Source organism: Asterias amurensis, chromosome 20 (assembly GCF_032118995.1).
Source record: "Asterias amurensis chromosome 20, ASM3211899v1".
NCBI lineage: Eukaryota > Metazoa > Echinodermata > Asteroidea > Forcipulatida > Asteriidae > Asterias > Asterias amurensis.
Genome location: NC_092667.1, coordinates 11052464 through 11080456, shown reverse-complemented (window position 1 = coordinate 11080456; position 27993 = coordinate 11052464). Strand labels below are relative to the sequence as shown.

General features: G+C 36.8%; 1 protein-coding gene across 1 annotated transcript; it reads left to right on the top strand.

Moving 5' to 3' along the window:
- The first annotated feature begins 1 nt into the window (after position 1).
- On the top strand, positions 2–27814 carry LOC139952450 (uncharacterized). The gene is made up of 15 exons (XM_071951584.1): positions 2–87; positions 671–716; positions 1909–2015; positions 15143–15341; positions 15912–16652; positions 17912–18226; positions 18970–19052; positions 19983–20181; positions 20569–20654; positions 21721–21916; positions 23969–24301; positions 24902–25438; positions 25864–25951; positions 26296–26658; positions 27047–27814. Exons 1-14 carry the CDS (start codon positions 64–66, stop codon positions 26402–26404), a joined length of 3063 nt encoding a protein of 1020 aa, XP_071807685.1. The 5' UTR covers positions 2–63; the 3' UTR covers positions 26405–26658; positions 27047–27814.
- Positions 27815–27993: the final 179 nt, after the last annotated feature.

The following is a 27993-nucleotide window of genomic DNA, read 5'->3' as shown; positions in this document are numbered from 1 at the left end:
TCTTTAAGTTGCAGTAGAAGTTTATATTCCTTTGTTTTAGAATGTCACACCACTTCGTGAAGGATGGACGTCATTCTTTTGTCTCTGGTAAGATTGAAAACAAACTCATTGTTCTCTCCATAGTAAATTTCACAGATGTTTTTTTTATGGGTACAGTTCTTTAAGAATAGCTATTATGACTTATTGTGTGTATGATAACCCTTGACCTTTTGTCTGTATACATATGTGGTAAAACACTGCAAAAACTGGGGTGTTAAAATGGTCACAATCGGTGTTGGGTGTTGCCAATTATTATACTCCTTCAACTTTTGCTTATACACTTAATATAAAACTTGCATGACTTTTTTTGCAACAGCTTCATTTGGTTACTTTTTTTCCAACTGTGGATCTTTCCCGAACCGTGGACTCTATAATTGTCCTGTTTTTTTTATAGGTCCCCGTTTTGAAGGTGTATAGCTACTCACCAACGCACACAGGGAAAAATTTACAGCGTGGGTATTAAAATAACATACATTTCTGCAAAACTATTGCAGTGGTTCTATTTTAACACAAAATGGTCTTAATTTTGATTGTCTCTTGGTTGAGTGTCTTCATGTTTCAGCACAATGGTGTCAATTGTAACACGCCAGGTTTATTGTGTTGGATTTTTGTCATTTTGTTTTCGCTACAGCACCTTTCTCTGCAAATCCTGCTGGCGTCGGGACAATGTGTTGATGGTAAGTCAGATTTCAGCTTCTTACGTAACAAAGAATCACTCATATCAGGTTGAGTTGACATACGTCATCAAGGCACCAGCCTAAGTATTGGGTATTACATTATATTGCATCAATAAGTCATTGTGCGTTACACAACTTCCAGTTATAACAACATACTCTGCGCTTGAATTTGGTAAAAATAATATTTTAGAGATTGAGTGTCCACGGCAAGGTCGTTTACCCGGTGGATTTTTTGTTAACATAAACAGGTCCGCTGTTTCAAGGGAATTCCCCATTAACTCTTAAACAAACGAGCCTTTATAGTCTACGTAGTATTAATGTTGTTTGACACACTTGACTCCAACCGTGAAAATAATCATGGGTCCGTCCTTGAATGATACAATACAACCTCTTGACTACCTGGGCCCAATTTCATGGCTCTGCTTACCGTAAGCACAGAATCGGCGCTTACGGAAGAAGGGAATTCTGTGCTACCGGCAAGCGTATTTCACGGGTAAGCGGCGAATTTGGGCTTCTGCGCGTGCGTACTTCACGTTACTAGGCATTCTACGCTGACCAGGCTAGCGCAGAAATTCGGCGCTTGCACGTTAGTGCGGAATCGCGATCGTAAGCGGCAAGCAGAGCGGTAAGCAGAGACATGAAATTCGGCGGTAAGCAGAGCCATGAAATTCGACCCTGGTAGACTGTGTGATCGCTATCAGTTAGTGTATCTTATTCTGAGATATAAGCATTGCCAATTGTCAATTGGCAAAGTTTTTAAGAAAATGAATATTGTTGCCAAAAGGTTCGTAGTAGTGAAATATATTGAGTCACAATATGCCTTGAAAGTGTGCGGATTTTGTAATTTCAGAACACAGCCCACTATTTTGTTTAAACAAATGTTTGACTCCCCGAAATGCAGACCATCATTTTCGGTTCCTTTTAGAGATTAAGGTCAAAACAAAAACAAAGGGAAACATAAAGACTCCGTAGGGGAATTCTAAAGACTTGGGTGCTGCAAAAGAACATGTGTGTACAAAGTCCAAAGGAAACCGTAGAAGACACTTCACAAGGTTGCAATTTTGGAAGTTGTGTGCGCGGGTGCATTGGTGACTTTGTTTAATCATCCACTAATTACAATGTAAGGTGTTTTAGCGCACAGTCGACACTTTGAAAATGATACGTCTGATTATAAGCTTTTGATACCCAACAGAGTCACCGATACCACCCGTTGTACCCCCTAGTGCATGGACGCCATGGTTCAGTGTGGATGACCCGGTAGATGGCATAGAAGATGAAACGCTCCCATCAGTCAGACAGGTTGGTGGGCTTCATCGACTCTCGTAATAGTTAAAGGCAGTGGACACTATTGGTAATTGTCAAAGACTAGCCTTCACAGTTGGTGTATCTCAACATAATGCATAAAATAACGAACCTGTGAAAATTTGAGCTCAATCGGTCATAGAAGTTGCGAGATAATGAAAGAAAAACACCCTTGTCACACGAAGTTGTGTGCTTTCTGATGCTTGATTTCGAGACCTCAAGTTCTAAATTTGAGGTCTCGAAATCAAATTCGTAGAAAATTACTTCTCTCTCGAAAACTACGTCACTTCAGAGGGAGCTGTTTCTCACAATGTTTTATACTATCAACCTCTCCCCATTACTCGTAACCAAGAAAAGTTTTATGATGAAAATTATTTTGAGTAATTACCAATAGTGTCCACTGCCTTTAATAGATGTGAAATTTGCATCGGGGATAAAGAATATTCAATTTGGTTTTACCCTTATACACCGATGTGTGTAAGCAGTGTATACTCGGTACTTTCCCCGAGTCCTGGTATGGCACTGTTCTAGAAATACAAAGATTGTGGGTTCGAATCCCACTGCCGAGTAACATGCCTGTGATTTTTTCCCCCAAAGAACTCGGAAAAGTACTGAGTGTACAGTGCTAACCCACATCGGTGTATATTTTTTGGGGAACTAAATGTTGGTATTAAATTGAAAAAAAAAAGAAATTACGAGGCATTTTATCAAAATTTAGGTCAAAAAGAAACCACTAGGGGTAAGTCCATGCATTCTATGCATTCAAATTTGGTTTAAAAAAAAAGGAGGAAAAAAGGGGTATTTCAGCATTTCTATCATTTTTTAGCCCAAAATAATAGTAACAATAAAAACAATCACATTCTTATACATTTTTGGGTGTAACATTGAGAAAATAACTCCAAAGGGCCCCTCGTAAGTCCAACATTTTTATACAACTTGAGGCCCAAAATAAAAATTAAAAACCACAAGAGCATCCTAGGTGTAAAACTGAAGAAAAAAGGGGGTGAAACTAGCATTTTTATAAAAATTGTGGTCTGAAAGTGAAAAAATCACAAGAGGTAAGTCTAACCCCTTGTGATTGTTTCACTTTTATACCTAAATTTGATAAGAATGCTGAACTAACCCCTTGTGAATGTTTAAATTTTAGAACTAAATTAATTTGATAAAATTGTTTCAACTATATATCTAAATTTGATAAAAATGCTGAACAAACCCCTTGTGATTGTTTAAATTTTAGAACTAAGTTAATTTGATAAATTTTTTCAATTTTATACCTAAATTTGATAAAAATGCAGAACTAACCCCTTGTAATTCTTTCATATATATTAAACCTAAACTTGATAAAAATGCTGAACTAACCCCTTGTGATTGTTTCAATTTTAGACCTAAATTTAATAAAAAATGCTGAACAAACATCCTAGAGCATCCTAGGTGTAAAACTGAAGAAAAAAGGGGGTGAAACTAGCATTTTTATAAAAATTGTGGTCTGAAAGTGAAAAAATCACAAGAGGTAAGTCTAACCCCTTGTGATTGTTTCACTTTTATACCTAAATTTGATAAGAATGCTGAACTAACCCCTTGTGAATGTTTAAATTTTAGAACTAAATTAATTTGATAAAATTGTTTCAACTTTACATCTAAATTTGATAAAAATGCTGAACAAACCCCTTGTGATTGTTTAAATTTTAGAACTAAGTTAATTTGATAAAATTTTTTCAATTTTATACCTAAATTTGATAAAAATGCAGAACTAACCCCTTGTAATTCTTTCATATATATTAAATCAAACTTGATAAAAATGCTGAACTAACCCCTTGTGATTGTTTCAATTTTAGACCTAAATTTAATAAAAATGCTGAACAAACCCCTATGATTCTTTCATATTTAGACCTAAATTTGATAAAAATGCTGAACTAAGTTAATTTGATAAAATTGTTTCAATTTTATACCTAAATTTGATAAAAATGCTGAACTTACCCCTTGTGATTCTTTCATATATATTAAACCTAAATTTGATAAAAATGCTGAACTAACCCCTTGTGATTGTTTCAATTTTAGACCTAAATTTAATAAAAATGCTGAACTAACCCCTATGATTCTTTCATATTTAGACCTAAATTTGATAAAAATGCTGAACTAACCCCTTGTGATTGTTTAAATTTTAGACCTAAATTTAATAAAAATGCTGAACTAACCCCTATGATTCTTTCATATTTAGACCTAAATTTGATAAAAATGCTGAACTAAGTTAATTTGATAAAATTGTTTTCAATTTTATAATTTGATACAAAAATTATATACACCGATGTCTTCTACCACTGTATATTAAGTACTTTACTAAGTACTTTCCCGAGTTCTGTGGAAAACAAATCACAGGCATATTGCTAGGGTGATATTCGAACCCACAATCTTTGTATTTCTAGAGCAGTGTCATACCAGGACTCGGGAAAATACCAATAGTACCGATAGTGTCCAGTGTCTTTAAAGACAAAAATGAGAGTAATAATAACTAGGTTGGGCTTGCGGTGACACCATGTGTCAATCTCTTTTCAGTGGTGTTGGCTCTGAAACACGGTGGTAAAGCATTCCCAAAGACCAGTGATGCTGACCCACAAGCCTACTGCTAGTGTAAAATAATCAGAAAAGCGGAATAGCAAAGAGAAAGTCATTCTGTTTGTTCTTATTCGGTTTCTCAATTATTATTTATTTGGTCCACTTTTATGATTCAAAATTGCTTTCACGATAACTTTATATTAATATAAACAAGAACCTTTAGTTTTGTTAGTAGTGGCACTGGGATGTTTAAGTTTGTTTGCTTATCATTGTATTTAAACTAAATATTATCTAGCATAATCAGATGGCGCCGTAGCTACACGAAGAACGTGTTGGCTGGGAGCCACGAGACCCGGGTTCAATTCCCAGACGTGTCCTTTTCTTTTTTGGATGGACGAAGTGAATTATATAAGTAGTGTTTAAAATCACCTACTAACACCAACGGGCACTGTGGCGACACGGTGCACTGGATCGTTCAATTGCGTGCGTTCCTGAGCTGGTACACCCGGTTCGAATCCCGCCCCGTACCAAAGGGACATGACTTTTACTGCTAGCACCAGTAAGTGATTGGGGTCCGTCATGTCTCTCCCCAAATTAGGGTAGGATGATTATTCCGGGTGGGAAAGTAAAGGAGGGGCCGGGACTAGCCATCCCATAAGGGTACTAATGGGTGATCACCACGCTGGTTTCGACTAGACTTTGAGTCCCCTGAATGCCTGGTCTTCACTCTCACTAACTTTCTGCACAAATTTACTTCAATTTTTAATTAATGCTGGATTTAATCGTTTGTAATTCGACCCATATTGGGTAAGCATGCAGGACTAAACCCCTTTATTGGTTTGTTGCTAAAATTGAAATAAAAGTACTGAACTTACCCCCTTGTGATTTTTTCAAATTCTATTTGGGCCTTAAATTGTATGATCATTCTTACCCCCTTATTAATCTTATTGTATGTGTTTTTTGTCTCTAATCCAAAAAATAAATAAAATAAATAAATGGACTTCTACCCCTGCAATTGTTTAATTTAATTTAAGTCAAGCACCTTTATACAGTTTGAGGCCCTAAGAATACACAAGTTGAAAAACACGCAAGGGGTAAGTTCAGCATTTTATACAAAATTAGGAAATCACATGGGGGTTATTCTGGCATTCTTATCGAATTTTTGTCTTAAAATTAAATAAATCACAAGGGGAAAGTTCAGCATTTTAGCAAATTTAGGTCTAAAATTGAAAAAGTCACCAGGAGTAAGTTCAGCATTTTTATTAAATTTAGGTCTAAAACTTAAACAATCACAGTGGGTTAGTTCAGCAATTTTTCCAAATTTAGGGAATGTTTAAAACAATAACAAGGGGTTATTTCAGCATTTTATTTCAAATTTTAGGTATCAAATTGAAACAATCACAAGCATTTTTGACAAATTTTATTCAGGTTTATAATTGAATCAATCACAAGGGGTTAGTTCAGCATTTTTATCAAATTTAGGTCTAAAATTTAAACAATCACAAGGGGTTAGTTCAGCATTTTTATCAAATTAAGGTCTAAAATTGAAACAATCCCAAGGGGTTAATTCGGCATTTCTATTAAATTTAGATCTAAAATTGAAAGAATCACAAGGGGTTAGTTCAGCATTTTTATTAAATTTAGATCTAAAATTGAAACAATCACAAGGGGTTAGTTCAGCATTTTTATTAAAATTAGGTCTAAAATTAAAATAATCACAAGGCATCAGCATTTTTATTAATTTTAGGTCCAAAATCGAAACAATCACAAGGGGTTAGTTCAGCATTTTTATTAATTTTAGGTCCACAAATTAAAATAATCACAAGGGGTTAGTTCAGCATTTTTATCAAATTTAGGTGTAAAATTGAAAGAATCACAAGGGGTTAGTTCAGCATTTTTATCAAATTTAGGTCTAAAATTGAAAGAATCACAAGGGCTTAGTTCAGCATTTTTATCAAATTTAGGTCTAAAATTGAAGCAATCACAAGGGGTTAGTTCAACATTTTTATCAAATTTAGGTCTAAAAGTGAAACAATCAAAAGGGGTTAGTTCGGCATTTTTATTAAATTTAGGTCTAAAATTGAAAGAATCACAAGGGGTTAGTTCGGCATTTTTATTAAATTTAGGTCTAAAAATGAAAGAATCACAAGGGGTTAGTTCAGCATTTTTATCAAATTAAGGTCTAATTTTGAAGCAATCACAAGGGGTTGGTTCAACGATTTTATCAAATTTAGGTCTAAAATTAAAACAATCACAAGGGGTTAGTTCAATCTTTTTATCAAATATAGTTCTAAAATTGAAAGAATCACAAGGGGTTAGTTCAGCATTTTTATCAAATTTTAGGTCTAAATATGAAACAATCACAAGGGGTTAGTTTAGCATTTTTATCAAATTTAGGTCTAAAATTGAAACAATCACAAGGGGTTAGTTCAGCATTTTTATCAAATTGAGGTCTAAAATTGAAACAATCCCAAGGGGTTAGTTCAGCATTTTTATCAAATTGAGGTCTAAAATTGAAAGAATCACAAGGGGTTAGTTCAGCATTTTTATTAAATTTATATCTAAAATTGAAACAATCACAAGGGGTTAGTTCAGCATTTTTATTAAAATTAGGTCTAAAATTAAAATAATCACAAGGGGTTAGTTCAGTTATTTTATTACTTTTAGGTCCAAAATCGAAACAATCACAAGGGGTTAGTTCAGCATTTTTATTAATTTTAGGTCCAAAATTAATCACAAGGGGTTAGTTCGGCATTTTTGTTAAATTTAGGTCTTAAACTGAAAGAATCACAAGGGGTTAGTTCAGCATTTTTATTAATTTTAGGTCTTAAACTGAAAGAATCACAAGGGGTTAGTTCAGCATTTTTATTAATTTTATGTCCAAAATTGAAAGAATCACAAGGGCTTAGTTCAGCATTTTTATTAATTTTAGGTCTAAAATTGAAACAATCACAAGGCGTTAGTTCAGCATTTTTATTAAATTTAGGTCTTAAATTGAAAGAATCACAAGGGGTTAGTTCAGCATTTTTATTAATTTTAGGTCCAAAATTAAAATAATCACAAGGGGTTAGTTCGGCATTTTTTTCAAATTTAGGTCTAAAATTGAAAGAATCACAAGGGCTTAGTTCAGCATTTTTATTAATTTTAGGTCTAAAATTGAAACAATCACAAGGGGTTAGTTCAGCATTTTTACTAAATTTAGGTCTTAAATTGAAAGAATCACAAGGGCTTAGTTCAGCATTTTTATCAATTTTAGCTCTAAAATTAAAACAATCACAAGGGGTTAGTTCAATCTTTTTATTAAATTTAGATCTCAAGTTGAAACAATCACAAGGGGTTAGTTCAACATTTTTATCAAATTTATGTCTAAAATTAAAACATTCACAAGGGGTTAGTTCAATCTTTTTTATCAAATTTAGTTTAAAATTGAAAGAATCACAAGGGGTTAGTTCAGCATTTTTATCAAATTTTAGGTCTATCATTGAAAGAATCACAAGGGGTTAGTTCAATCTTTTTATCAAATTTAGTTCTAAAATTGAAAGAATCATAAGGGGTTAGTTCAGCATTTTTATCAAATTTAGGATCAAATTTAGGTCTAAAATTGAAAGAATCACAAGGGGTTAGTTCAGCATTTTTATCAAATATAGTTCTAAAATTGAAACAATCACAAGGGGTTAGTGCCGCATTTTTATCAAGTTTAGTTCTAAAATTGAAAGAATCACAAGGGGTTACGTTCAGCATTTTTTTCAAATTTGGGTCTTAAATTGAAACAATCACAAGGGGTTAGTTCAGCATTTTTATCAGATTTGGGTCTTAAATTGAAACAAGCACAAGGGGTTAGTTCAGCATTTTTATCAAATTTATGTCTTAAATTGAAATAATCACAAGGGGTTAGTTCAGCATTTTTATCAAATTGAGGTCAAAAATTGAAACAATCCCAAGGGGTTAGTTCGGCATTTTTATTAAATTTAGATCTAAAATTGAAAGAATCACAAGGGGTTAGTTCAGCATTTTTATTAAATTTAGATCTAAAATTGAAACAATCACAAGGGGTTAGTTCAGCATTTTTATTAATTTTAGGTCCAAAATTAAAAGAATCACAAGGGGTTAGTTCAGCATTTTTACTAAATTTAGGTCTTAAATTGAAAGAATCACAAGGGCTTAGTTCAGCATTTTTATCAATTTTAGCTCTAAAATTAAAACAATCACAAGGGGTTAGTTCAATCTTTTTATTAAATTTAGATCTCAAATTGAAACAATCACAAGGGGTTAGTTCAACATTTTTATCAAATTTATGTCTAAAATTAAAACATTCACAAGGGGTTAGTTCAATCTTTTTTATCAAATTTAGTTTAAAATTGAAAGAATCACAAGGGGTTAGTTCAGCATTTTTATCAAATTTTAGGTCTATCATTGAAAGAATCACAAGGGGTTAGTTCAATCTTTTTATCAAATTTAGTTCTAAAATTGAAAGAATCATAAGGGGTTAGTTCAGCATTTTTATCAAATTTAGGATCAAATTTAGGTCTAAAATTGAAAGAATCACAAGGGGTTAGTTCAGCATTTTTATCAAATATAGTTCTAAAATTGAAACAATCACAAGGGGTTAGTGCCGCATTTTTATCAAGTTTAGTTCTAAAATTGAAAGAATCACAAGGGGTTACGTTCAGCATTTTTTTCAAATTTGGGTCTTAAATTGAAACAATCACAAGGGGTTAGTTCAGCATTTTTATCAGATTTGGGTCTTAAATTGAAACAAGCACAAGGGGTTAGTTCAGCATTTTTATCAAATTTATGTCTTAAATTGAAATAATCACAAGGGGTTAGTTCAGCATTTTTATCAAATTGAGGTCAAAAATTGAAACAATCCCAAGGGGTTAGTTCGGCATTTTTATTAAATTTAGATCTAAAATTGAAAGAATCACAAGGGGTTAGTTCAGCATTTTTATTAAATTTAGATCTAAAATTGAAACAATCACAAGGGGTTAGTTCAGCATTTTTATTAATTTTAGGTCCAAAATTAAAAGAATCACAAGGGGTTAGTTTGGCATTTTTATTAAATTTAGGTCTAAAATTGAAAGAATCACAAGGGCTTAGTTCAGCATTTTTATTAATTTTAGGTCCAAAATTAAAAGAATCACAAGGGGTTAGTTTGGCATTTTTATTAAATTTAGGTCCAAAATTGAAAGAATCACAAGGGGTTAGTTCAGCATTTTTATTAAATTTAGATCTAAAATTGAAACAATCACAAGGGGTTAGTTCAACATTTTTATTAAAATTAGGTCTAAAATTAAAATAATCACAAGAGGTTAGTTCAGCAATTTTATTAATTTTAGGTCTAAAATCGAAACAATTACAAGGGGTTAGTTCAGCATTTTTATTAATTTTAGGTCCAAAATTAAAAGAATCAAATTTAGGTCTCAAATTGAAACAATCACAAGGGGTTAGTTTAGCATTTTTATCAAATTTAGGTCTAAAATTGAAACAATCACAAGGGGTTAGTTCAGCATTTTTATCAAATTTAAGTCTAAAATGAAACAATCACAAGGGGTTAGTTTAGCATTTTTATCAAATTTAGGTCTAAAATTGAAACAATCACAAGGGGTTAGTTCAGCATTTTTATCAAATTTAAGTCTAAAATGAAACAATCACAAGGGGTTAGTTTAGCATTTTTATCAAATTAAGGTATACAATTGAAACAATCACAAGGGGTTAGTTCAGCATTTTTATCAAATTTAGGTCTAAAATTGAAACAATCACAAGGGGTTAGTTCAGCATTTTTATCAAATTTAGGTCTAAAATTGAAACAATCACAAGGGGTTAGTTCAGCATTTTTATCAAATTTAAGTCTAAAATGAAACAATCACAACGGGAAGTTCAGCAATTTTATCAAATTTAGGTCTAAAATTTAAATAATCACAAGGGGTTAGTTTGGCATTATTATTAAATTTTATTCAGGTCTATAATTAAAACAATCACAAGGGGTTATTTCAGCATTTTTATCAAATTTAAGTCTAAAATGAAACAATCACAAGGGGTTAGTTTAGCATTTTTATCAAATTTAGGTCTAAAATTGAAACAATCACAAGGGCTTAGTTCAGCATCTTTATCAAATTTAGGTCTAAAATTGAAGGAATCACAAGGGGTTAGTTCAGCATTTTTATCAAATTTAAGTCTAAAATGAAACAATCACAAGGGGTTAGTTTAGCATTTTTGTCAAATTTAGGTCTAAAATTGAAACAATCACAAGGGGTTAGTTCAGCATTTTTATCAAATTTAGGTCTCAAATTGAAACAATCACAAGGGGTTAGTTTAGCATTTTTATCAAATTTATGTCTAAAATTGAAACAATCACAAGGGGTTAGTTCAGCATTTTTATCAAATTTAAGTCTAAAATGAAACAATCACAAGGGGTTAGTTTAGCATTTTTATCAAATTAAGGTATACAATTGAAACAATCACAAGGGGTTAGTTCAGCATTTTTATTAAATTTAGGTCTCAAATTGAAAGAATCACAAGGGGTTAGTTCAGCATTTTTATCAAATTTAAGTCTAAATTTGAAACAATCACAACGGGAAGTTCAGCAATTTTATCAAATTTAGGTCTAAAATTTAAATAATCACAAGGGGTTAGTTTGGCATTATTATTAAATTTATTCAGGTCTATAATTAAAACAATCACAAGGGGTTATTTCAGCATTTTATTTCAAATTTTAGGTATCAAATTGAAACAATCAAAAGCATTTTTGCCAAATTTTATTCCGGTTTATAATTAAATCAATCACAAGGGGTTAGTTCAGCATTTTGATCAAATTTAGGTCTAAAATTGAAAGAATCACAAGGGGTTAGTTCAGCATTTTTATCAAATTTAGGTATAAAATTGAAACAATCACAAGGCTAAAGTTCAGCATTTTTATCAAATTAAAGTCTAAATTTGAAACAATTACAAAGGGTTAGTTCGGCATTTTTATCAAATTTAGGGAATTTTTTAAACAATTACAAGGGGTTAGTTCAGCATTTTTATCAAATTAAGGTATACAATTGAAGCAATCACAAGGGATTAGTTCTGTATTTTTATCAAATTTAGGTACTCTAATTTTGAAGCAATCACAAGGGGTTAGTTCAACATTTTTATCAAATTTAGGTGTAAAATTGAAAGAATCACAAGGGGTAAGTTCAGCATTTTTATAAAACTTAGGTCTAAAATTCAAACAATCACAAGAGATTAGTTCAGCATTTTTATCAAAGTTAGATCTAAAATTGAAACAATCACAAGGGGTTAGTTCAACATTTTTAGCAAAGTTTAGGTGTAAAATTGAAAGAATCACAAGGGATTATTTCAGCATTTTTATCAAATTTAGGTCTAAAATTGAAAGAATCACAAGGGGTTAGTTCAGCATTTTTATCAAATTTAGGTCTAAAATTGAAACAATCACAAGGGGTTAGTTCAGCATTTCTATCAAATTAAGGTCTAATTTTGAAGCAATCACAAGGGGTTAGTTCAACATTTTGATCAAATTTAGGTCTAAAATTGAAAGAATCACAAGGGGTTAGTTCGGCATTTTTATTAAATTTAGGTCTAAAATTGAAAGTATCACAAGGGGTTAGTTCGGCATTTTTATCAAATTTAGGTCTAAAATTGAAAGAATCACAAGGGGTTAGTTCAGCATTTTTATCAAATTTAGGTCTAAATATGAAAGAAACACAAGGGGTTAGTTCAGCATTTTCTTTCAAATTCAGGTCTAAAATTGAAAGAATCACAAGGGGTTAGTTCAGCATTTTTATCAAATTTAAGTCTAAAAAGAAACAATCACAAGGGGTTAGTTTAGCATTTTTATCAAATTTAGGTCTAAAATTGAAGGAATCACACTGGGTTAGTTCAGCATTTTTATTAAATTCAGGTCTAAAATTGAAAGAATCACAAGGGGTTAGTTCAGCATTTTTATCAAATTTAGGTCTAAAATTGAAAGAATCACAAGGGTTAGTTCAGCATTTTTATTAAATTTAGGTCTAAAATTGAAACAATCACAAGGGGTTAGTTCAGCATTTTTTATCAAATTTAAGTCTAAAATGAAACAATCACAAGGGGTTAGTTTAGCATTTTTATCAAATTTAGGTCTAAAATTGAAACAATCACAAGGGCTTAGTTCAGCATCTTTATCAAATTTAGGTCTAAAATTGAAGGAATCACAAGGGGTTAGTTCAGCATTTTTATCAAATTTAAGTCTAAAATGAAACAATCACAAGGGGTTAGTTTAGCATTTTTGTCAAATTTAGGTCTAAAATTGAAACAATCACAAGGGGTTAGTTCAGCATTTTTATCAAATTTAGGTCTCAAATTGAAACAATCACAAGGGGTTAGTTCAGCATTTTTATCAAATTTAGGTCTCAAATTGAAACAATCACAAGGGCTTAGTTCAGCATTTTTATCAAATTTAAGTCTAAAATGAAACAATCACAAGGGGTTAGTTTAGCATTTTTTTTCAAATTTAGGTCTAAAATTGAAGGAATCACAAGGGGTTAGTTTAGCATTTTTATCAAATTTAGGTCTCAAATTGAAACAATCACAAGGGGTTAGTTCAGCATTTTTATCAAATTTAGGTCTCAAATTGAAACAATCACAAGGGCTTAGTTCAGCATTTTTATCAAATTTAGGTCTAAAATTGAAACAATCACAAGGGGTTAGTTCAGCATTTTTATCAAATTTAGGTCTCAAATTGAAACAATCACAAGGGGTTAGTTCAGCATTTTTATCAAATTTAGGTCTCAAATTGAAACAATCACAAGGGGTTAGTTCAGCATTTTTATCAAATTTAGGTCTAAAATTGAAACAATCACAAGGGCTTAGTTCAGCATTTTTATCAAATTTAAGTCTAAAATGAAACAATCACAAGGGGTTAGTTTAGCATTTTTTTTCAAATTTAGGTCTAAAATTGAAGGAGTCACAAGGGGTTAGTTTAGCATTTTTATCAAATTTAGGTCTCAAATTGAAACAATCACAAGGGGTTAGTTCAGCATTTTTATCAAATTTAGGTCTCAAATTGAAAGAATCACAAGGGGGTTAGTTCAGCAATTTTATCAAATTTAGGTCTAAAATTGAAACAATCACAAGGGGTAAGTACAGCATTTTGTTTAGGAAACAAAGGGGTTAGTCCATCTAAATTTTAGTTGGTCTTAAAACTAAACAAATCACAAGGGGGTACGTCCAGCACTTTTATAGAAGTTTATGCCCAAAATAATTAAAATAAATTAAGTATTGCAGGGGGTAGAAGTCCATTTCTTTTTTTTTCGATTAGAGTAAAAAAAACCAAAAAAACACACACACAATAATATTAATAAGGAGGGTAGGCATTTTCATACAATTTGAGGCTCAAACAACATTTTGAAAAATTACAAACGGGTACGTTCAGTACTTTTATTTCAATTTGAGCAACAAACCAATAAAATAAAGGGGTTTAGTCCTGCATTCTTACCCAACATGGGTCGAATTACAAACGATTAAATCCAGCATTAATTAAAATTAAAGTAAATTTGTGCAGAAAGTTAGTGAGAGTGAAGACCAGGCATTCAGGGGACTCAAAGTCTAGTCGAAACCAGCGTGGTGATCACCCATTAGTACCCTTATGGGATGGCTAGTCCCGGCCCCTCCTTTACTTTCCCACCCGGAATAATCATCCTACCCTAATTTGGGGAGAGACATGACGGACCCCAATCACTTACTGGTGCTAGCAGTAAAAGTCATGTCCCTTTGGTACGGGGCGGGATTCGAACCGGGTGTACCAGCTCTGGAACGCACGCAATTGAACGATCCAGTGCACCGTGTCGCCACAGTGCCCGTTGGTGTTAGTAGGTGATTTTAAACACTACTTATATAATTCGCTGCGTACAACCAAAAAAGGAAAAGACACATACGGGAATTGAACCCGGGTCTCGTGGCTCCCAGCCAATACGTACTTCGTGTAGCTACGGCGCCATCTGAATATCCTAAAGAATATCTTCAGGATTTAGCACCGTGTTTCAGAGCCAACACCACTTAAAAGAGATTGACACATGGTGTTACCGCGTAACTCACCTAGTTAGTATTACTTTCATTTTTTCTTTAAAGACACTGTGGACACTACTGGTAATTGTCAAAGACCAGTATTCTCCCTTGGTGTATCTCAACACCTGACAAAATAACAAAAAAATTGGTCGTCTAAGTTGCGAGATAATAATGAAAGAAAAAAACACCCTTGTCACACGAAGTTGTGCGCTTTCAGACGCTTGATTTCGAGATCTCTAAATGTAATTTTGAGGTCTCGAAATCAAATTCGTTTAAAATTACTTCCGTCTCGAAAACTAAACGTTACTTCAGAGGGAGCCGTTTCTCACACTGTTTTATACTATAAACCTCTCCCCATTACTCGTCACCAAGTAAGGTTTCATGTTAATAATTATTTTGAGTAGTTACCAATAATGTGTCCACTGCCTTTAAACAAAGGATATCCCTGTACCGACTTTAACCAGTATAGCTCACAAACCCGATTAATATTAACTAATGCATGTCAATGTTTTTATCTTCCTGTTTTACAGCTCTACCCGTCTGTGTGCAAAAGACCAACATCGGCCGAGTGTCGAGTGAGATTCCTCCACGGTGACCCAGTCGATGTAGAGCAGACCCTTGCCGTTAGCTGCACACCCACTGCCGGACTCCTGTGCCAAACTTCGGATCAATTCGGCCAAGAAGCATGCTTGGACTACGAGATCAGATTTGAATGTCCATCACCTTTTGGTAGATACTTTTTTCATCCAATGCTTTTTGCATGTTGGGAGTGTAACTAACTGAGGTTTGCGGTAGTACCATGTGTAAATCTCTTTTGAGTTTTCCTGAAGACGATTAGAGCATACTGATCGAAACGTTGGGTTGTCAACCACCGGTTGTTTTCAGGATCAACTCTACTTAATACCGCAAACCTTACATAAATGCTATTTTTGTTAATATACCATTAGTATGGGTGCGTTCGTTGAGCTTCCCTGGGTCGACTTCGGTCTTCCCCCAGTACGTTCGAATAGTTTTGACGTCATTCCAGGGGCTCACCAGCGTCAGCTCCCGGTGGCCTGCTTGTGGAGTGGGTCACTTGGGGCTGGCCCCAGGTACGTGACGTCGCTATATGAGAGGGCGAGTGTGATCGTTCGTTTAAGCTCTTGTAAGGGGCTCACCCGAGTGAGCACCGCGGGGTAGACCCAGTGAAGCTAATCGAACGCACCATACAAGGAAGGGCAATGGGACGTGCCAGGATTGTACGCACGCGTCATCCTCCTAAACCTATTTTCTTTTTGTGTAAACCAAATCTCACTCTAGATACCCTTCCTGAGCCACATTTGTATTGGGATATGAGCACCAAGCTATCTGTAGATGACGACGAACCCCTGACCTGTGATGACGTCACGGTGGCGTCAATCTACCCCAATATCGGTAGCATGACAGGCAACGTGACTCGGGGTACGTTAGGAGCTGCAGATGCTTACGATTCGTCCGATCACCTGTGCGCCGTCAGGATTTCTGAACCGCAGCATACGGGTTGGATAGTGTACGGCTCGGCCGCCGGGAAGTGCATCTCGAGCACTGTCTGTTGCACCTCGGGGTGGACCTTCGCGTTCTGGATGAGGTACCGAAGCACGCCAAGTTCTACAACGAGAATTGTCTTTACAAGCGGAGGTCACACATCAGCATCGCGAGGTGGTCTGTATGTTTATATCACAAGAAAATTCGGGCTGCTGGTGCGCGGGGCTTTAGGCGGCAAGTCGTGGGAAATGAAAATGGCGGGTGCATCCACCTTCCCACCGGAAGCATGGACCCACCACTGCTTCACATACGATCTGGTAGAGGGAACGAAGTATTTCAAAAATGGTGATTTACTTTATTCGCTTGTACCACCTGTAATATACAGTCCTTCACAAGACTTTGACGACGTTATCATGTTCGCGCCCACCTCTGTGGGAACCGTCAATTATCCCGAAGGAGATTTCAGTGATTTCAAGATGTTTTACCGATCGTTTAACAGCACCGAGGTGCAAAAGCTTTATCGTCTGGAAACTAACGGTAAGAGCAATCTCAATCATGACTTGTTAACTTGTGACTTATTTGTCAAAATCAACTGTGCAATAATTTACTCTTCACTGTCACTATTTCCAGCCAGTTTAAACAGGCATACCTTGTAAACTGCGTAAAACACTCACTCGAAATTTCAAAAAAGTAACTTAGGGCCTAGGGTTCGCCAATTTACGAATGGTACAAAACGCCACATAGCGCGCAGTTCAGGCACCTGTCTGAAAGTTGCGTTTAAATTTTACTGGCGACCTATCTGAACGTAGTGACCTATACTTGATAGGTCTTTATATGAATTGGTATCTTTCATTTTCATAAGGTGACCTATTTAGGCCTATTTGGAAATTATTTCGAAAGAAAAAGATTTATGTATGTCTTTCCAAGTAAAACACAAAATATAGTCAGCAGACCCTAAAACATCAGGGTTTATTTTTTTATCGTTGGCAATAAACGAAAAGGGTCACTTTAAGGAACGGAGCAACGAACTAAAACTCCTTCCCTTGTCCGAAAATATGTCCACTCTCTGTAGTAACTGCATCTATACACAATGTGCACACTGGTCCTGTATCTTTATACAAAACAATTTTCCATACACGGTAACCCCATCCCTAACCCCAACCCTAACACCGACCCAAGGCCCGCTGTCGATTTCACAAAACTCTTCCAAACTTGAGATTCATCTTAGGACTTAGGACGAGTCCCAACCCTGCACTGGAGCATGCAGACCCTAAGATTAATCCTATATATGACGAGTTACTCGTCCTAACTCGAGATAAGACGAGTCCTAACTCTTTGTGAAATCGACGGCTGATCACACAGGCCTCGATAACGAGAACGAAAACGAGAACGTAACAAATGCACGCCCTCGATTGGTTGAAAGAGCGTGTGCGTATTCTGCTTGGAGCAATTCAACCAATAAAATGCGTTCTCTTTGCGTCGTGATCATTATCGTTTTCGTTATCGCTGCAGTGAGGCTTGACCTTAACCCTGACCTTACCCCTAACCCTAACCCAAACCCTAACCCTAAAGGCCCGGTCATACAGGCCCCGATAACGAGAACGAAAACGAGAACGATAAAAATGCACCCCCTCGATTGGTTGAACTAGCGTGGGCGTATTCTGCGTGGAGCATTTCAACCAATCGAGGTCGTGCATTTTTATCGTTCTCGTTATCGTTCTCGTTATCGGGGCCTGTGTGACCGGGCCTTAACCCTCAAGCCTTAACCCTTATAACCCAAATAAAAATCCCTGCAGAATCGAAGCTGGTGATTTATTACATTAGAAAGCACAGCCACGAGGACAGCTTCGACGTGGAGTTGGAGTGTTTAGCGAAATCCGGAAGTCGCCCTAATATCACCTGGTATCGCTCTGATGACGGGGCCCACTTCTACATGGTATCACCTTCATCAGATGATGTTGCTATCTACGAAAGCTTTCCCAACGACTACAGGAGGCGTTCCGTGTTGATGGTCCGTGGGTTGAACTTCTCAACTGACGTCATCTTTGTCTGTGAGGCGTCAGATATCGTGAGGGGAGGAGCTGTCTCAAAAATTATTACCATCCGCAAGCGTAAGTGTCGTAAATTGCGACAGTTTCATGATTTTGGCTTGAACAAAGATTTGTGACTAGAGTGGGACTCGAACCAACGATAAAAACAAAACAATATTTGATTAAATAACCAACATAATAGTAAACAAATAACTATTTAATAAATTAATTAATATCTAACTTAAAGGCAGTGGACACTATTGGTAATTACTCAAAATAATTATTGGCATAAAACCTTACTTGGTGACGAGTAATGGGGAGAGGTTGATAGTATAAAACAGTGTGAGAAACGGCTCCCTCTGAAGTTGCATAGTTTTCGAGAAAGAAGTTATTTTCCACGAATTTGATTTCGAGACCCCAGATTTAGAATTTGGGCCTCGAAATCAACCATCTGAACGCACACAACGTCATGTGACAAGGTTGTTTTTTCTTTTATTATTATCTCGCAACTTCGTCGACCAATTGAGCTCAAATTTTCACAGGTTTGTTATTTTATGCATATGTTGAGATGCACCAAGTGAGAAGATTGGTCTTTGACAATTATCAATAGTGTCCAGTGTCTTTAACAACCATTATTGAATGTAAATGTTAAGCCCATGTCATCACTCAAGTTGAACACGGAGTTTTGTCTTAACGTGTTTACTTACGTGTTATGTTAGTCAATGATCCTGGTATATGCTGTAAAACATTGAGTTGATTTGGCATCAAACCTTCTTGCAAATTGTGTGTCTGCGTTTCAAAAATTCCTTTACATATTGTAACAGGTGAGATGTACTGGACACCGTGGTTAAGCGCCGACGAACCGTCCGATGGTGACGATAGGGAAACGCTGACAAGCCACCAAAAGGTAAAAGCATTGTTTTTTCACTTTTCCGAAAATAATCAAAGCTCAGTTAAAGAACAGTATTACATGGCGATCGATGAAACAATAAAATACAAACTAAACATTGGAAAAGAAAGAAAAAAACGTCTAAAAGGCAGGATGTTCTTTTGGCTATTGGGTCAAACACCAGTATCATCATTTGGTAATCCCAACATATTGTTTCAAACCTGTGATGAATTAGGCTCCAATGTTTGTCGGAGTTGCAAGAAAGTTACGAAAGAACAAATCCACCCTTGTTGCATGAACAGAATTGTGTGCAATCAATTGAACGAGAAAGGCTTCTTGTCGATACACCTTCGGTAATATTTGATCCAGATTCTATGTCCCGAATAGGGCTTGACCCATTTTGAGGGCAGAATGATCCGGAATCTTGGTCAAAATGACTTTTTAAGTGAGTCAAACCATTGCAGATTCCGAGTTAAAGTCCCACTCTGATTTTTTTCCCGGGTCAACTTGACCCCAAAATGGGTCAGGTCCCATGGGATCCGGAATGGGTCAAAGCTGACCCGAGAGTTCTCAGAGTAAATTCAACGGTGTCAGATCAATCAAATAAAACAGTTTTTTCCTATTCTGAAGGAGCAATACACTTACCCATTGCTTCGTCCTTCGGATTGGACGTAAAGCCGTTGGTCTCGTGTGTTGTGTAACCCACGTAAAAGAACCCAGTGCATTTATCGAAAAGCTTGGCCCGGTGTCCCTGGTTTGATTGGCAGACATTGCGCCACAGCACCTTGTAAACATTTCATTGCGCTTTAAAGGAGTAGGTCTCATTCTTCAAAATGCATGCCCTCCAAATACTTTGCAGGACAAAATACTGAAAGCTTTGACACGCCCATAGGGATGTGATAAAGCGTTAATAAGAACCTAGTACTATTATTACTTTTCTTATTAAAGGCATTTGATCTTCTCTGCGATAACCCAACCGACATCCAATGCCGTACAGCTTATGAAGACATCCCGTCATTTGAGAGTGGACAGACATTTAGCGCCAACTGCACGGTATCATCTGGTTTGTTGTGCGTCGGTGCCGATCAGAATAAAATAGGCAGTGACTCGTGTTACGACTACACAGTTCGTTACTCTTGTCCGGAGCGTAAGTAGATATAATGACTCGGTTGCATGTATCTATGTTTTTGTTAAGCTTCACATACCAATGTGAACCTTGGAACAGAGTTGGTGTGGGAACTCAATACACTTCGTGGAATTAACACACGTCCACATAATTTTTTTTTCGACAGTATGTTATTTTCTTGAAGTGCACATTAACACGAATGTCCACAAAGTGTTTGCAACACGCAGTGACCGCAACACAGAGTGTATACAATACAGAGTGTGTGCAATTCAGACTGTAATATTTCATAACCAACGTCACTAATCACCAGAAAAAACACCGCAAGCCTCTCCTAAATTACACTCCCGCCATGCAAAGTTTCAAATCCCACTTATGACGTAAACATGTTTATATTATTTGTATGCACAGCCAAGTTTCGTTGGACAACGTGGTATGATACCAGTGATCCCGACGGCACTATGGAGGACGAAACGTTTACTACACACGCAGCTCAGGTAAGTTAATTGCTACTGATGCTTTTTCTCAATGTAAACAAAGAATGGTTGTTTCCGTATTAAATGGTGAATTGGAGTTGTATGAATTGGACTCTTTCAACGAGTTGAACAAAAAAATTATCTTTTCCAATGCACGCACGCTTGCAAACCATTTGTTTGTTGTATGACGTAATAAATTTGACTTGTGTTTTTGTTTGTTTGTTTTTATTTCTATTCGGAAAACAAATAATTTTTACTAATGATACGCAAGGCGATAGACTAAACAAAACAGATAAGTTAGTCACGTTGAGTTAAAAATGAATAAATACGATTCATCCGAGAGAAGGACATTAAGGCCTTCTGTAGTGGAGGACCCCAAACTGCTGTCAAATTGCTAATAAGATGATAGACAAATATACAATCATTTCAGTTGCAAAAAAAAAAAGAAAAAAAAAGTCACCATACAATATTTGATTTAAATACTACTGTATAGCGAACTTCCAACAGTTTACTGATTTGTGCATCCAGCCAATTGGTGCCGAGTGCCGAATCAAATGAACGCATGAAGATATATCCATTCGGATAGTCACATTTTTCCTGACCCCGGATTTCAATCTTCCAGCAGTCCAATGTTTCTCGTTTTTTTTATCAGACATATCCAGATTTGTGCACCCAGCCAATCGGTGCTGAGTTTCGAACCAAAAGAATCAACGGAGACATCTATATTAGAATAGTCAGATTGTTCCTAATAATCCAAGGTTCAATCTTCTAGCAGTTCACTTTATACTTATCAGCCTTACCCAGATTTATGCACCCAGCCAATCGGTGCTGAGTTTCGGACCAACGGAACCACTGAAGTTATCTTTAAGGATAGTCAGATCGTTCCTAATAATCCCAGGTTCAATCAATCCAGTAGTTCAATATTAAAATCTCGTATTATTTATCAGTCTTACCCAGATTTGTGCGACCAGCCAATCGGCGCTGAGTGTCGAATCAAAGGAGCCAATCACTAAATCTCTATTAGGATAGTCAGATTGTTCCTAATCTTCCAGAAGTTCAATGTTTAAATCTCGGTTTTTTTTATCAGTCTTACCCAGATTTGTGCGTCCAGCCAATCGGTGCTCAGTGCCGAATCAAAGGAACCAATGAAGACATCCTTGACAGAGGGATTGTTCCAGAGATTCCGTATCTCTGCAACGCCAACGGATTCCGCTGCCGATATGCAAATAACACTAAGCCCTGCCCTGACGTTGAGGTGCGCTACCGATGTCCAGATACATCGGGTATGCTTTACATACTTATTATCATCATTATAATATTTCTGGTAATAAAATATTTTCTATATACATGTAGATGATTTTAATCACTATAGCCCACAAGCCTGCCGTCAATTTCACAAAACTCTTCCTAACTTAAAGGAACACGTTGCCTTGGATCGGACGAGTTGGTCAAAACAAAAGCGTTTGTAACCGTTTTTTATAAAATGCATAAGGTTGGAAAGATGTTTTAAAAGTAGAATACAATGATCCACACAAGTTTGCCTCGAAATTGCGTGGTTTTCCTTCTACTGTGCGAACTAACATGGTCGGCCATTTATGGGAGTCAAAATTTTGACCCCCATAAATGGCCGACGTGTTAGTCGACGAGGTAAAAGGAAAACCACGCAATTTCGAGGCATGTTTGTGTGGATCATTGTATTCTACTTTAACAACATCTTTCTACCCATATGCATTTTATTAAAAACGGTTTCAAACGCTTTTCAAAGACCAACTCGACCGATCTAAGGCAACGTGTTCCTTTAAGACTAATCTTAGGACTTAGGACGAGTTCCAACCCTGCACTGAAGCATGCAAACCTTAAGATTAATCTTAAGTTTCGGACAGGTTACTCGTCCTAACTCGAGATAACACGAGTTCTAACTCTTTGTGAAATCGACGGCTGATGAAACAAGAGTGCCTGCTATGTGAACCAGAAACACCAGGGTTAACCCGTACTCTTCCATTATTAAAGGCAGTGGATACTATTGGTAATTACTCAAAATAATTATCAGCATAAAACCTCACTTGCTAACGAGTAATGGAGAGAGGTTGATATTTTAAAACATTGTGAGAAACGGCTCCCTCTGAAGTAACCTAGTTTTTGAGAAAGAAGTATTTTTCCACAAATTTGGTTTCGAGACCTCAAGTTTAGAACTTGAGGTCTCGAAATCAAGTGTCTAAAAGCATAAAACTTAGTGTGACTATAGGGTGTTTTCTTCTTTCATTATTATCTCGCAACTTTGATGACCGATTGAGCTCAAGTTTTCACAGGTTATTTATTTTATGCATATGTTGAGATACACCCAACTGTGAAGGCTAGTGTTTGACAATTACCAATAGTGTCCACTGCCTTTAAAGCCAACGGGTACTTTCTGAACACCAGAACAAAAGTTCACAGATTTACAAATAACTCACAGGATTTACTGAAGGTAATAGCGATGAAAGACTTCCCTTGAAATATTATTCCATAAAATGCTTTTCTTTTTTGCGAAAACATTAAAACAATTATCAATTCTCAATATCGAGAATAACGGATTTATTTTAAACACATGACACGCGGGAAACATGCGGAAATAAGGGTGGGTTTTCCCGTTATTTTCTCCCGACTCCGATGACCGAATGAACCTAAATTTTCACAAGCTCGTTGTTTTATATAAATTGTGACACACGAAGTCTGGGCCTTTGTACAAAACTGTTTACCGATGTTGTGCGATTGCTTTAAAATGTCATGGGATCTTTTATATTCACTACGATTCCTACTACATGGACGTACAGTGTTCCATCAGAAGGACAACATACATTCTGCTGATCAGCTGATCAGCACCATCTTGAGAGGTTAAAGGAACCATACTATACGTAAAACACACCTGCCGTCGATTTCACAAAACTCTTCCTAACTTAAGACTAATTTTAGGACTCATCTAATCTAACCCTGCACTGAAGCATGCAGACCTCAAGATTAATCCTAAGTTAGGACGAGTAACTTGAGATAAGGCGAGTCCTATAACCCTTTTTGAAATCGACGCCTGGATCTTTGTAACTACAAACCCCTATAGGGTGAAACCTGAGTAGTGTGGTGCGTTGTATAAAGTTTATAGGGTCATGCACTCTCTGCCAATAATCACTCACGGGAAGATGTGATCGCTGGGATTCAAACAACGCCCATCCTCAAGGCTACTGGATACCAGACCAATTTAGACCACCTAAATCGTAAGACCAATTTTGATTTGCTTAAGGTCCCAGTCCTCATCCATACGAATCCCAAATGACCCTTTGTTTTGTGTTCTTCAACTGTAGGATCTGATCTGAGAATCAACAGCCTTCTGAGAGTTGGTGACCAATTCGATTCCACCCTAAGATTGCAGTGTGAAGCTACCTTAGGGGTACCTACACTGGTTGGTTTCAGTCTGGAATGGGCGTGGTTCGAATCCCACCGATCGCCTCTAGCTGTGAAGCCACTGGCAGAGAGTGGACTGGTTACGATCTCGTCCAACACACCGGACACGTGTTGCGAAACTTCTGTAGTGGAGATTGAGGACTTCTACACCAGTCTTCTCGCTAACAAGACCATCGTGTGCATCGCTCGAGATGGGATCATAGTCGACTACAAAACAATTCAAATAGATCCCAGTAAGTTTCTCCCAAAAGTTTGTTCAGTACCTCAAACACTTTCTTTTCAGAACTGACCCCTAGGCCGGGTCACAGGGTCGGGGCACTGACCATTCCTGTGTCAGGCTGACCCTATAGTGGTTAAAACAAATTGGACTTTAACTTGGATCTTTGGTAAGGTTGAACGTGCAATTTTCACAGAGATTCATAAGTCATTCAGAACCCCAAATGGGTCAGAGTGGGGACCTGATTTCGGGTCAATTCTGACCATGAAGTTTTTTAGAGTGTTATCTAAAAAAATGTTCAAGTAAGAAAAAACACATTGTTTTCCCAACCTGGGGAGCGGTAGCCAAAGAATCACCGTAGGGGATGCGACTTCTCATTTAGAATGTCAGGAAATAAACCACAAGTAGGGAAACTGACTTGGTATGATGACTGCCGTTTCCAAGGTTATGTATCGTAAACCTTTGGTGTCGTCCCTGGCTACTTGGAAGAAAGGTTTTACGTCTTCTGACTGGCACGAACGACCAAAAGGGGATATTGTCTAAGTATATCACACTCATTTAATAGTTTGTTTAATTGTCTTATTAGCAGTTAACATAAACTTGTTTCCGGTTTCAGAGGAGAGGAACAATATTCTTGAGTCCAGTGTAGCTGATTCACCTTCTACGGTTGGTGGTGGTGACGTTCAGAACGATGGAACTACACCGCCAGGCCTTGAAGACTCACAGCAAACATCGACCCCCGTCAAAATAAACACTGAAGATTTACCAACGACGGCAGTAAAGGAAAGTTTTGTCGACACCACTGCGACAGCCCAATCAACTTATGGGGTGACCGCACCTCCACAAGTGACGTCACCCAAGCCCGCGCTGAAACCGATACCACCGACCACGCTGAAACCGATGACGTCACCACCGACTACGCCGAATCCGATGACGTCAGCAGCAGCACCGGACGAATGGCGTGACGTACCAACAGCGAATAATTCGGTGAAGGAGCATGTTGGAACGGAAAAGCCGTCGACTGCAGTCACTTCACCGCCGACTACGCTGAAACCGATGACGTCAGATGCAACCAAAGATGGGCGTGTAACAACTGCGAAGAATTCGGTTTCCCATATGAGGTTGAGTGATGGAACCCCGGCAGTGCCAACTGGTATGTTACTTTGCTGGAACGATATTAACAGTGATATATATTTGTATTTGTCAGATCAATATTGAACATTTATTGACATCGCTATTTTGTCATGTCGATATTAAATATTTACCGAAAATGCTATCTTGTCAGATCGATATTGAATATTGATCGATAATGCTACTTTGTCATGTCGATATTGAAAGTTGATCAATATTGCTATTCTGTCAGATCCCTATTGCTTTTTTTGTCAAATCGATATGAACATCTTTAACCCATACTTGTCCGTTGGGGGTATACTATTTGTGTTGATAAAACCTACTGCTCACACATCCAACATTTTCATCATGTGTATGTACCCAGTCACGTGACCCCTTCAGCAGAAGAACTGATGTTTTAAAAGAACTGTTTTAACTTATATAAATTTTTATGATTTTTGTTTGTAGAAAACTTCCTTTGGCTGGTTCCCTTTATCATTTGTACCGTCATCAATGTCATCTCTGTCTTAGCGATCGGGCTCTACGTCAAGAAAAAGTAAGAATACCAGGCAACCAAAAATTCATGTTAGGAGGGACACATTGCGTATGTCTGGAAAGAGAAGTTTTAAGAACTGAAAGCAATGTGTCTCTTGAACGTGCACTTGTACTGTCTTACGTAAACAGTCAATTTATCATTAACGCCGGTTTATAGTCGGTCGCGCGATGGTCGTGCGATGGTCGCGCGATCCTAAGACTGAGGCCTAAAAACTTTGTCTTTTTTTTTTTATTGCGCGTCAAGATTTCCATCGCGCGACCATCGCGTGACCGACGTTAAACCGGCCTTTAGAGTTGCGTACCTGTGTTTTCAAGTAACTTTTAATACTTTTGTTCCCTGTGAAGGTTTATGTCGGTTCAACCTTTGAGGCCAGTTAGATCGGAGCTCCGTGAGTTTCACGCTGGACTACCGCCAATCAAACCAAGTACAGACGAAGATTCATCTGGCTATTAAATATTCTATTCGTCGAAGAGTATTTTTTTTTTTGTATAGACGATGTGACCTATGTTTACATTCAAACCGCCCTCTGTTGACAAAACACTGTATACGTCATGTTTCGCCGGGCCAAACGACGCGTTGTCATGGTAAGATTGCATACACTTTCTAGCTGGCTGCCAAAACACAAAGGTTTTGCCCGGCGGTATGCGTGCGGATCATGTTATGGTTTTCGAGTGACGTCAGAGGTCACATCCTCTATAGTTAATAAGGTATTTTTAAAACCTTTTTTTCTGAGAAATTTTAACGCAAAGTTTTGTTACGATGATTACGTTTTGCTTTGTGTACTTTTTTTGTAGTTAATCATAACATAATTGTTTGCTGATCAGAACACACAAACTGAGAGTGTAATTTCATGCTTTGATAATGTCACATGTTGATAATTGTAATTCATTGTTGTATGGCCTTCCGAAAAAGGAATTAAACCGGGTACAGAGAATTCAAAACACAGAAGGTTAATAGTGGGTGCTCGTTCAAGAGATTCCATCACTCCCCTTCTAAAGAAACTTCATTGGTTGCCCGTAGAAAAACGTGTTGTATTTAAGATTCTTGTCATGTGTTTTAAAGCCCAGAATAATCTTGCTCCATCTTATATGTCAGATCTCATTCATAAGCACAATCCAGTACGTACACTTGGATCATCGTCACAACACCTCCTTGCAGTACACCCTGTTAATATGCATACCTATGGAGACCGTTCCTTTGTGGCTTCCGCTCCAACTCTGTGGAATTCTCTGCCCTTGACGATCAGGAATACATCTTCCCTTGATGATTTCAAGAGTGTCTTAAAGACACACCTTTCCTTACAATAGTTAACCATTCTTGTATTGTTGTGTCGTTATGCATGTAGTGGTGTTATTTGTCCCCTTATATTTATGTTGTTGTAGATTATATAGTGTACTTCTTTGTAAAGCGCTTAGAGAATTAAGTGTTAATTATAGGGCGCTATATAAATCGAAAGTTATTATTATTATTATTTCACGGGGAGACTTTTGGGGACGCTTGGTGGCAGCAGACTTACCAGGTAAAATCCATTTTTCTCTGTAATGTGCGCATGCTCAAAACTACGTTAACAGTGGAAATTTACCGTGCAAGTCTGCTGCTACCTAGCGTCCCAAAGGCTCCCATTGTACCCGCGCCCTCTGGACTAAATGCCGATGATGCATGCAACCATCGGAGATTCTGGGTCCATATGGAAGTACCCAATATTAGAGCTGTGTGTTGAGAGAGTTGCGACATGAAGGTACCGGTTTTCTTTGGTCACGTGGTTGCTGGACGCCATGTTGTCTCCAAATGCATCACAACCCAATGGGCAGACTAGTCTGGCACCTCTTGTTCGCCCACGAGTTTCTTAGGGAACAAAAAGGCTTCTTATCGCGAGTGATAGCGGCCTCTCTTGAATTGAATGGAGGGGGAGGGGGGGGGGGGGGTGCCAGTAAACAACAAACATTTCTTAACTGAAGTTCTGAAGTTTACGAGTTAGGTATTTTATTTTAATGATTAATAGGTTATAATATACGCGTAGACTAATTAAGAACATAGTATAG

Bases quoted from the DNA above. Each gene is read 5' to 3' on its own strand.
- LOC139952450 (XM_071951584.1), top strand. From the start codon at position 64: ATGGACGTCATTCTTTTGTCTCTG. The intron at 88-670 runs GTAAGATTGAAA...TTTTCGCTACAG, and splicing joins ACGTCATTCTTTTGTCTCTG to CACCTTTCTCTGCAAATCCT. The intron at 18,227-18,969 runs GTAAGTGTCGTA...ATATTGTAACAG, and splicing joins AATTATTACCATCCGCAAGC to GTGAGATGTACTGGACACCG.